Consider the following 12538-nt stretch of genomic DNA (forward strand, 5'->3'; position numbering starts at 1 on the left):
GATCAGGGCCAACCGGCACTCAACAGCCCGAGAGGCTTATCTGCTCACCCGCCGGGGCGGGCGGGGCTGGGAGCTGAGACTCGGGCTTTGGTCGGAGGCAGGGACAGAACTGGGGTTGGCGGCGTGAACACAGCCTGCAGGGGGTTAGTGCGCCACGGCTGGCCGGGAGGGAGTCTGGGGAAAAGTCTGGACCTGCCTAAGAGGCAAGAGACTTTTTCTTACCTCTTTGTTTTCTGGTGCGCGAGGAAAGGGGATTAAGAGCGCTGCTTAAAGGAGCTCCAGAGACGGCCGCGAGCCGCGGCTAAAAGCACGGACCCCAGAGACAGGCATGAGACGCTAAGGCTGCTGCTGCCGCCACCAAGAAGCCAGTGTGCGAGCACAGGTCACTACCCACACCCCTCTTCCGGAGAGCCTGTGCAGCCCGCCACTGTCAGGGTCCCGGGATCCAGAGACAACTTCCCCGGGAGAACGCACAGGGTGCCTCAGGCTGTTGCAACGTCCCACCGGCCTCTGCCGCCGCAGGCTCGCCCCGCATCCGCACTCCTCCCTCCCTCTGGCCTGAGGGAGCCAGAGTCCCTGAAGCAGCGGCTCCTTTAACCCCATCCTGTCTGAGCGAAGAACAGATGCCCTCCGGCGACCTACACGCAGAGGTGGGGCCAAATCCAAAGCTGAGCCCTGGGAGCTGTGCGAACAAAGAGTAGAAAGGGAAATCTCTCCCAGCAGCCTCAGAAGCAGCGGATTAAAGCTCCACAATCAACTTGATGTACCTGCTTCTGTGGACTAACTGAATAGACAACGAATCATCCCAAATTGAGGAGGTGGACTTTGAGAGCAAGATTTATTATTTTTTCCCCTTTTCCTCTTTTTGTGTGTATGTGTATGCTTCTGTGTGAGATTTTGTCTGTATAGCTTTGCTTTCACCATTTGTCCTAGGGTTCTATCCATCCGGTTTTTTTTTTACTTTTCAAAAATTTTTTTTCTTAATAATTATTTTTTATTTTAATAACTTTATTTTATTTTATCTTATTTTATTTTCTTTTATCCTGTTTCTTTCTTTCTACTTTTTCTCCCTTTTATTCTGACCCGTGTGGATGAAAGGCTCTTGGTGCTGCAGCCAGGAGTCAGTGCTGTGCCTCTGAGGTGGGAGAGCCAACTTCAGGACACTGGTCCACAAGAGACCTCCCAGCTCCACGTAATATCAAAGGCGAAAATCTCCCAGAGGTCTCCATCTCAACACCAACACCCAGCTTCACTCAACGACCAGCAAGCTACAGTGCTGGACACCCTATGCCAAACAACTAGGAAGACAGGAACACAACCCCACCCATTAGCAGAGAGGCTGCCTAAAATCATAATAAGGCCACAGACACCCCAAAACACACCACCAGATGTGGACCCGCCCACCAGAAAGACAAGATCCAGCCTCATCCTCCAGAACACAGGCACTAGTCCCCTCCACCAGGAAGCCTACACAACCCTCTAAACCAACCTTAGCCTCTGGGGACAGACATCAAAAACAGGAGGAACTACAAACCTGCAGCCTGCAAAAAGGAGACCCCAAACACAGTAAGATAAGCAAAATGAGAAGACAGAAAAACACACAGCAGATGAAGGAGCAAGATAAAAACCCACCAGACCTAACAAATGAAGAGGAAATAGGCAGTCTACCTGAAAAAGAATTCAGAAAATGATAGTAAAGATGATCCAACATCTTGGAAATAGAATGGAGAAAATACAAGAAACATTTAACAAGGACCCAGAAGAACTAAAGATGAAACAAGCAACAATGAACAACACAATAAATGAAATTAAAAATACTTTAGAAGGGATCAACAGCAGAGTAACTGAGGCAGAAGAACGGATAAGTGACCTGGAAGATAAAATAGTGGAAATAACTACTGCAGAGCAGAATAAAGAAAAAAGAATGAAAAGAACTGAGGACAGTCTCAGAGACCTCTGGGACAACATTAAATGCACCAACATCTGAATTATAGGAGTTCCAGAAGAAGAAGAGAAAAAGAAAGGGACTGAGAAAATATTTGAAGAGATTATAGTTGAAAACTTCCCTAATATGGGAAAGGAAATAGTTAATCAAGTCCAGGAAGCACAGAGAGTCCCATACAGGATAAATCCAAGGAGAAATACGCCAAGACACATATTAATCAAACTGTCAAAAATTAAATACAAAGAAAACATATTAAAAGCAGCAAGGGAAAAACAACAAATAACACACAAGGGAATCCCCATAAGGTTAACAGCTGATCTTGCAGCAGAAACTCTGCAAGCCAGAAGGGACTGGCAGGACATATTTAAAGTGATGAAGGAGAAAAACCTGCAACCAAGATTACTCTACCCAGCAAGGATCTCATGCAGATTTGATGGAGACATTAAAATCTTTACAGACAAGCAAAAGCTGACAGAGTTCAGCACTACCAAACCAGCTCTACAACAACTGCTAAAGGAACTTCTCTAGGCAAGAAACACGAGAGAAGGAAAAGACCTACAATAACGAACCCAAAACAATTAAGAAAATGGGAATAGGACATACATATTGATAATTACCTTAAATGTAAATGGACTAAATGCTCCCACCAAAAGACATATTGGCTGAATGGATACAAAACCAAGACCCATATATATGCTGTCTACAAGAGACCCACTTCAGACCTAGAGACACATACAGACTGAAAGTGAGGGGATGGAAAAAGATATTCCATGCAAATGGAAACCAAAAGAAAGCTGGAGTAGCAATTCTCATATCAGATAAAATAGACTTGAAAATAAAGACTATTAGAAGAGACAAAGAAGGACACTACATAATGATTAAGGGATTGATCCAAGAAGAAGATATAACAATTGTAAATATTTATGCACCCAACATAGGAGCACCTCAATATATAAGGCAAATACTAACAGCCATAAAAGGGGAAATATACAGCAACACATTCATAGTAGGGGACTTTAACACCCCACTTTCACAAATAGACAGATCATCCAAAATGAAAATAAATAAGGAAACACAAGCTTTAAATGATACATTAAACAAGATGGACTTAATTGATATTTATAGGACATTCCATCCAAACACAACAGAATACACATTTTTCTCAAGTGCTCATGGAACATTCTCCAGGATAGATCATATCTTGGGTCACAAATCAAGCCTCGGTAAATTTAAGAACATTGAAATTGTATCAAGTATCTTTTCCAACCACAATGCTATGAGACTAGATATCAATTACAGAAAAAGATCTGTAAAAAATACAAACACATGGAGGCTAAACAATACACTACTTAATAACGAAGTGATCACTGAAGAAATCAAAGAGGAAATAAAAAAAATACCTAGAAACAAATGACAAAGGAGACACAACTACCCAAAACCTATGGGATGCAGCAAAAGCAGTTCTAAGGGGGAAGTTTATAGCAATACAATCCTACCTTAAGAAACAGGAATCATCTCGAATAAACAACCTAACTTTGCACATAAAGCAATTAGAGAAAGAAGAACAAAAAGAAAACCAAAGTTAGCGAAGGAAAGAAATCATAAAGATCAGATCAGAAATAAATGAAAAAGAAATGAAGGAAATGATAGAAAAGATCAATAAAACTAAAAGCTGGTTCTTTGAGAAGATAAACAAAATTGATAAACCATTAGCCAGACTCATCAAGAAAAAAAGGGAGAAGAATAGAATTAGAAATGAAAAAGGAGAAGTAACAACTGACACTGCAGAAATACAAAAGATCATGAGAGATTACTACAAGCAACTATATGCCAATAAAATGGACAACCTGGAAGAAACGGACAAATTCTTAGAAATGCACAACCTGCCAAGATTGAATCAGGAAGAAACAGAAAATATGAACAGACCAATGACAAGCACTGAAATGGAAACTGTGATTAAAAATCTTCCAACAAACAAAAGCCCAGGACCAGATGGCTTCACAGCTGAATTCTATCAAACATTTAGAGAAGAGCTAACACCTATCCTTCTCAAACTCTTCCAAAATATAGCAGAGGGAGGAACACTCCCAAACTCATTCTACAAGGCCACCATCACTCTGATACAAAAACCAGACAAGGATGTAACAAGAAAGAAAACTACAGGCCAATATCACTGATGAACACAGATGCAAAAATCCTCAACAAAATACTAGCAAACAGAATCCAACAGCACATTAAAAGGATCATACAACGTGATTAAGTGGGGTTTATTCCAGGAATGCAAGATTTCATCAATATACGCAAATCAATCAATGTGATACACCATATTAACAAATTGAAGGAGAAAAATCATATGGTCATCTCAATAGATGCAGAGAAAGCTTTCGACAAAATTCAACACCCATTTATGATAAAAACCCTGCAGAAAGTAGGCACAGAGGGAACTTTCCTCAACATAATAAAGGCCATATATGACAAACCCACAGCCAACACCATCCTCAATGGTGAAAAACTGAAAGCATTTCCACTAAGATCAGAAACAAGACAAGGTTGCCCACTCTCACCACTCTTATTCAACATAGTTTTGGAAGTTAGCCACAGCAATCAGAGAAGAAAAGGAAATAAAAGGAATCCAAATTGGAAAAGAAGTAAAGCTGTCACTGTCTGCAGATGACATGATATTATACATAGAGAATCCTAAAGATGCTACCAGAAAACTACTAGAGCTAGTCAATGAATTTGGTAAAGTAGCAGGTTACAAAATTAATGCACAGAAATCTCTGGCATTCCTATACACTAATGATGAAAAATCTGAAAGTGAAATCAAGAAAACACTCCCATTTACCATTGCAACAAAAAGAATAAGATATCTAGGAATAAACCTACCTAAGGAGACAAAAGACCTGTATGCAAAGAATTATAAGACACTGATGAAACAAATTAAAGATGATACAAATAGATGGAGAGATATACCATGTTCTTGGATTGGAAGAATCTACATTGTGAAAATGACTCTACTACCCAAAGCAATCTATAGATTCAATGCAATCCCTATCAAACTACCACTGGCATTTTTCACAGAACTAAAACAAAAAAATTCACAATTTGTATGGAAACTCAAAAGACCCCAAATAGCCAGAGCAAGCTTGAGAATGAAAAACAGAGCTGGAGGAATCAGGCTCCCAGACTTCAGACTATACTACAAAGCTACAGTAATCAAGACAGTATGGTAAAGGGACAAATACAGAAATATAGATCAATGGAACAGCATAGAAAGCCCAGAGATAAACCCACACACATATGGTCACCTTATATTTGATAAAGGAGGCAGGAATGTACAGTGGAGAAAGGACAGCCTCTTCAATATGTGGTGCTGGGAAAACTGGACAGGTACATGTAGAAGTATGAGATTAGAACACTCCCTAACACCATACACAAAAATAAGCTCAAAATGGACCTAAAGGTAAGGCCAGAAACTATCAAACTCTTAGAGGAAAACATAGGCAGAACACTCTATGACATATATCACAGCAAGATCCTTTTTGATCCACCTCCTAGCGAAATGGAAATAAAAACAAAAATAAACAAATGGGACCTAATGAAACTTGAAAGCTTTTGCACAGCAACGGAAACCATAAACAAAACCAAAAGACAACCCTCAGAATGGGAGAAAATATTTGCAAATGAAGCAACTGACAAAGGATTAATCTCTAAAATTTACAAGCAGCTCATGCAGCTCAATAACAAAAACACAAACAACCCAATCCAAAAATGGGCAGAAGACCTAAATAGACATTTCTCCAAAGAAGATATAGACTGCCAACAAACACATGAAAGAATGCTCAACATCATTAATCATTAGAGAAATGTAAATCAAAATTGCAATGAGCTATCATCTCACACCAGTCAGAATGGCCATCATAAAAAAATCTAGAAACAATAAATGCTGGAGAGGGTGTGGAGAAAAGGGAACACTCTTGCACTGCTGGTGGGAATGTGAATTGGTACAGCCACTATGGAGAACAGCATGGAGGTTCCTCAAAAAACTACAAATAGAACTACCATATGACCCAGCAATCCCACTACTGGGCATATACCCTGAGAAAACCATAATTGAAAAAGAGTCATGTACCAAAATGTTCATTGCAGCTCTATTTACAATAGCCCGGAGACGGAAACAACCTAAGTGTCCATCATCGGATGAATGGATAAAGAAGATGTGGCACATATATACAATGGAATATTACTCAGCCATAAAAAGAAACGAAATTGAGTTATTTGTAGTGGGGTGGATGGACCTAGAGTCTGTCAGAGGTGAAGTAAGTGAAGTAAGTCAGAAAGAGAAAGACAAATACCGTATGCTAACACATATACATGGAATCTAAGAAAAAAAAATGTCATGAAGAACCTAGGGGTAAGATAGGAATAAAGACACAGACCTGCTAGAGAATGGACTTGAGGATATGGGGAGGTGGAAGGGTAAGCTGTGACAAAGTGAGAGAGTGGCATGGACATATATACACTACCAAATGTAAAACCAATAGCTAGTGGGAAGCAGCCGCATAGCACAGGGAGATCAGCTCGGTGCTTTGTGACCGCCTGGAGGGGTGGGATAGGGAGGGTGGGAGGGAGGGAGATGCAAGAGGGAAGAGATATGGGAACATATGTATATGTTTAACTGATTCACTTTGTTATAAAGCAGAAACTAACACACCATTATAAAGCAATTATACTCCAATAAAGATGTAAAAACAAAAAAACTAAAACAGAGGAGGTTGCCAAAGCTGGAAGCATGGATAAAATCTCCAAGGAACCAGTTACAGAGAAAAGAACAGTGAACTGAGAACTTGGGTGATTACTCACCATAAGTGTATGAGAGTGGGGAGAGGAGCCAGCCAAAAAAAAAAAAAAAAAACAAAAGGGGGTGGAAAGAACAGGATTGCAGGACAATCGGGATCATGCAGTGTCTCCAGAGCCAGGAGGGAAGCTATAAGATGGATGTGTTTTCATGCATCCAGCAGGCCAAGTGCTACAGAGGCTGAGACAGGCTGTGAATTTGTCAGTGACTTTTTAGAAGAGTTCTATTCTCAGAGGGGAGTACACTGACCCACAGTGTTGATGAAACAGCTAAGGCACAAGGAAACCTTTCCGAGAAGGGGCGACGATGGTCCCTCCAGACCTGGGGGAAGCAGGAGACAGCAGAGGTGGAGCCACAGGCCTGCTGAGGCAGAAAGGGGATGATCGATGGCCCTGCCCAGAGATGGGGGCGGTGGATGATGGGGAAGGCTGTACCACATCTGTCATGACTGTCTGGAAGTCAGGGTTAAGTCAGCGGGGAGACTCACAGAGCAGGCATTTTACCTAGAGACAGTGTCACCCAGCAGGATGCTTTTCTGTCTGCATCTCATATTTTTGAGGTAGCTGTGCTGCCCACCCTGCCTGATCAGCCCACATTTACTGCCAGCAGCTTGGACACCAATGACATCCTCATTAAACTCCTGCTAATTTAATGGTTAATTCCTATAGGCGCTAAGTTGCCCGGTGAGGCGTCTTTCAGAGAAAGTCTGCATTTGGAAACCAAGCGGAGTGAACCCAGTCCCAGAGTGAGGGGGATCGTGCTTCTCTTGCTCTGCTGTTAAGCTCCGGGTATAACTAGACATCTGATTCATGTAGAAGCAGGAAATAGAGGCCAAGTCCATTCACACGTTCAAGCATCCCCAGCCAGTTACCTTACCTGGGACTTTGCATCCTTGTCTTCAGTCTTGACACAGGGGCTTAACTTGAGGTTGGAGATCTCTTGGTCTTTCTGCTTTTGAGACTCTAGGCACTTCTGCCTCTGTCGGATGCTGCCCTTCTGGATGGAGGAGTCCTTGGGTACTCTAGAGGAAAGCCACGGGAGGGATGAGACACCACTACTCTTTGGATTAGTAGTAACAGCAGCAGTTGGAGAGGTCGGGCAGTGTTTGGAGAATGGCAGGGGCATTTCGCCCCGGCTGTGTTGCAATGACTTGCACTGCTCGGGGCCTGGGGATGGGGGAGGGGCCGCTAGCAGCAAGGCAGCAGGGAACAACCCAGGAGACTGGAGCCTGGAATGGAATCAGTGAGTCCATGCCCTGAGGTCACACCCCAGAGTTCTGATCTGAGCAGCTGAGAAATACTGCTACAGCTAACCTCAATCCCTCATGCTACTGATTAATAGAATTCTCTTTCTGTTTTCAGGGATAAGTGGAGCCAACTGGCCTTAGACCTCCATATACTGAAAAGCCCTCATCCAGATGGCCACAGGGGGTCCCTTCTCCAGACTGAGTCAGCGGAGGGTCTCTCCCTGCAGCTAGCAAAGGCTCAAACCACAGGGCGGATACCTGAGTTCCGGATAGACGTTCTCCAGGTACCACTTGAAGCTCCGGCACCGCAGGTTCTTCCTCAGGTTCAATCTGCTCTCAATACTGGGGGCGAAGGGGGAGGGCAGACACAGAGACAAAATACAGCTGTGTCAGAGATGGGTACCAGCAACATGGACCCAGGAGGTACCAGCCCTCCAGGCTGGGAGGCGTACAGCACAAACCGTGTCCATGCTCTGCACCCACGTCTCCCTGGAGGGTGCTGGAGAAAATAACCGAGAGAGCTTTTGAGAGCTCCAGACAGAGCTATGGAAACACTTGGCAATATCTCACAGTGGAGCGGTCATGACACCAAAGATTTGTGCTTTACTTGGAAACAGAATTTGGGGGTGTTTTTACTTTTCATTAAAAACGAGGCTATGAGAACATTCAGCGTGTTGTTAATAAGTCACCGCCGGGGCTCTGGGTCTACTTACAAATCTCTCTTTGGATTCTGCTGTTGAACTGCCATCCCCCCGACGCCCTGCCTCAACCAGCCCAGCCTCAAAGAATCCTCTTCGTTAGCTGGTTCTGGGCTTTGGTCATGTATTTGTTCATCACGTATTTCCTGAGTACCTAGTACGCGCCAGGCACTGTGCCCAACGTGGGACGTGATGGTGAACTTTCGAGCAAGAGAGAGACAGGTAACGAACCGGGTGCTCACAGCCCGACGTGGATGTGGGGTGGGAGCACTTCAGAGGTGGCCCCATGCTTGTCGGGTCAGTGGTGGTCGAGTGGTAATGTGGAAGCTGGTATCTGGAAGGAAAGTGGACGTTGTCCAGACAAACCAGAAAATGGGTGAGGTGGGGGCCCCTGGTAGTGCCAGGGGAATAGCAAAGAGAGATTAGTACACATGGAGAGGGAAGGGGTCTGTTGGCAGGAACAGTGGTGCAGGTTAGAATATGTGTGTGTGTGAACGGCTGTATGTGGGGGAATGGGAGAGGGCAGGTGGGTGGGAGGAGAGATGAAGATGCAGACCATAAAAGGTCCTGTGAAATGCTGTGGAGGAGCATTTTCAGGGCAATGGGATGCCATGGATGGGTTCTAAGCAGAGAACGATGTGGCGCTGTTAGCCCTTTAAGAGCATCTCACTGGTGGTGAATGCATCTGATGTGCAAAGCTGGGAGAGCAGTTAGGAGGCAGCTGAAGAAACCCAGGTGCTGCTCATGAATGCTGGCAGGGAAGTGGGGTGCGAACGGAGAGAAGGGACAGGTTTAATTCTCTCCACTGCACCACCAGCACCCACCCGAGTTCCATGTACACCTTGTCTCTCCTGGGTGACCACATAGAACTGGCCTCGCTCTCTCCAGCCTTGCCTCCTTCCACCCCAAAGACTGGACCGGGCGCCCTCACGGCACTGGAACTTCTTAAACAGCACTAACCACCACTCCTCACCAGACTCCAAGCAACATGAGGACAGGAATGACATTGTTTGAAAAAGGCTAAATGTTCAGTATTTGCAAGAACCCAGATGTTCAGTGCATGAGTGAGGCAGGATCTCTGGGACTTGGTGATTGTCTAGGTGTGGGAGGAGAGGGGGAGGGAAAAGTCAAGGTTGACACTCAGACTTCTGGTCTGGCAACAGGATGCAAGGAAGAGCGTTCACTGAGATGGGGAATCTGGGGTAAGGAGCAAGCTTAGGAGTGAAGAGGATGGGTTCAGTTAGGACTTGTCGAGTTGGAGGAGCCTGGGAGGCATCCAGGCAGAGATGTCCAGTTGCTACTCGGACATAAGGGATGGAGCTCAGAGGAAAGGTGCAAGACAGAGATGGAAACGCGAGTATCGGCAGCACAGTGGTGGTTGATGCCAGGGAAAATGTGGAGTAAGAGGGCTTATGATCCTCGGGGAACACCAACATATGAGGGTGGGGAGAGGAGCCTGAGCCTGCAAAGGGGGCTGAGAGGGTGCAGCCCGCACCGCGACAAGAGCCAAGACTGCAGGTCTGGAAACCGAGATCAGAAGTGTGCCTGAAGGGGGCTGGGTGGGAGAAGTCTCATACCAATGGGGTAACATAGAGAAAGGTAAGGGGTCCCAGGGAGTCATGGGTGGGCCAGGTGGGAGTGATCGCAGGGGATAGGGGCACGGCCTCAGGTCACAGTCAGGAGAAGGGGGAGGGGAGCAGCAGGCAGCGATGCAGGCAGCTCTTTCATGAAGCTTGGCTCTGAAGCAGCAGAAGACTGGGTGTAGGTGATGAGCAAGGCTGGACTGAGGGAGAGTTCTTTTTTTTTTTTTTTTTTTTGGCGGTATGCGGGCCTCTCACTGTTGTGGCCTCTCCCGTTGCGGAGCACAGGCTCCGGATGCGCAGGCTCAGCGGCCATGGCTCACGGGCCCAGCCGCTCCGCGGCATGTGGGATCTTCCCGGACCGGGGCACGAACCCGCGTCCCCTGCATCGGCAGGCGGACTCTCAACCACTGCGCCACCAGAGAAGCCCCTGAGGGAGAGTTCTTATAGTTTGTTTTCTTTCCTTCTCTTCCTTTTTTGTTTTTAAAAACTATGTAAGATACTGAATAAATTTAAATGCCAACAGGGACCATGCAATAGAGAAGAGAGATGGGTGATCAGGGAGAGTGAAAGAGGGCAAAGTCCCCTAGAACGGGGGCTCCCACACTGTCTGTGCATCAGAATCACCTGATGGTGGGGGGGATGGTTCTTTTACAAATTCTACAGCCCAGGCCACAGCCCAGGGGAAATCCACTCTCTGGGGGTGGAGTAGAGGCAGCAGAGTTTTTGAAGCTCCCCAGGTGACTGCGATGTACAGACAGTTTGGCACCCATCGCCCTGAAACCTCGCTCCTTCAGCTGAGGTCCTCAGACCAGCAGCCCGGCACCACGTGGGGCTTACAGACCTGCAGACCTACCGAACCAAAATCCACACTTTAACAAGATCTCCGGGAGATCTGTGTGCACATTAAAGTGCGAGAAGCCGACAGGCAGGAGGAGATGAATCCAGGCAGTGGGACCTCGATTAATGATCATTTATGAATGAATGCAGGGGAGAAGAGGGTGTCCGGAGAACAGGAGGCACACCTTATCCTTCAAGATGAAAGAGACAGAAGGATGGTGCAGATACAGGTTCGTCTGTCTTGGGAAGTTGGTGCTGTTTCATCTACAAAACAGAAGTGTCATCTTCTGTGAGTGAAAGGAGTGGGGTGGACTCAGCAGCTGGGGAGAGTGGAAGAGGTACAAATGGAGATTGAGGGAGAACGCTGGCCAGGCAAGGTGGCAGGCTCAAGAGGTCCACCAAGGGCCTCCCTGTGCCTGACGGCCACGGAGTGGTAGCACCACCTGACAGGCCCAGAACCGTTCAGCAGCCTATGAACCGGGGAGGAAACGGTACAAAGTCGGGTTCATCCAGGGTTAAGAGAACTTCCCCAGGGAGGGTTGATAGATGCCCAACAGAGCGAGAGATCTGAGGACAACATCTTTTAAGCATTCTCTTTAAGCAAGAAGGTGGAACCCAAGTTGGAGAGGGGAGAGCAATGAAGAAAGGAGGGGTGGACCCACGTGGCCAAAAGACCGGAAGTTGGCTGAGGACTCAGAATAAACGCCTTGGGAGGCTCTGAGTAGGAGAAGTGGAGACAGTGTGGGTTCATGGTTTCAGAAATACAAATCACTTTAGCAACCTCTGATTGAATCCTCCCGGGCAGTGATGGGCTCGACCTGTGGAGAGTTGGCTGCAAAAATCCCATCTGTCAACAGCCTTAGAGTGACTGAGGGACATTAGATGACAAAAGCCACCGGCTGCCCCCCGCAAAAGACGAATGATAACATCAATGAAGTTGCCATTTTTCTCTACTCAAATCAACCCTGGGTTGGGGAATGCAATATCACAGAGTTTTGGAATCTGACAGGTGTGATCTGAGCCTTCTCCCCCTCCTGTAATGGTGTGATCCAGGGCAGGTACCTGAACCTGTAGAGGACCCAGTCTCCTCATCTGTAAAACAGGGGTAATTATACCCATTTCTCAGTTTGCGGAGGACTAATGGGCTATCTCATGTAATGGTATCTGGCCCATAATTTCTCTCTCTGTCCTCTTCGACCCCCGTGAAGCTGGAGTCCGGCTCTAGAGGAGATCGCATGGTACCGTTCCTCCTAGGAAGGCAGAAGATTGAGGCTTGGGCAGCTGAGGACGAGAAGGAAGGAACTCCGACCTGGAGGGACCAGGGCTGCTTACCCCAGCACCCCACCTTTCTATAAAAAGCTGGAAACACCA

At 46.1% G+C, this 12538-nt stretch overlaps 1 protein-coding gene across 2 annotated transcripts in view; it reads right to left on the minus strand.

The window, feature by feature from the left end:
* Positions 1–12538, minus strand: part of GALNT14 (polypeptide N-acetylgalactosaminyltransferase 14) — a gene marked incomplete at both ends in the record, with an annotated part of 222972 nt that overhangs the window by 11381 nt on the left and 199053 nt on the right. For both annotated transcript variants that reach the window (XM_082672353.1, XM_082672354.1), the window contains 2 exons: positions 7680–7824; positions 8308–8391. In XM_082672353.1, coding sequence (XP_082528479.1) covers positions 7680–7824; positions 8308–8391 — 229 coding nt within the window. The remainder of the gene's footprint in view (positions 1–7679; positions 7825–8307; positions 8392–12538) is intronic.

This window comes from Grampus griseus, assembly GCF_964374135.1.
Source record: "Grampus griseus genome assembly, chromosome: 15".
NCBI classification, from domain to species: domain Eukaryota; kingdom Metazoa; phylum Chordata; class Mammalia; order Artiodactyla; family Delphinidae; genus Grampus; species Grampus griseus.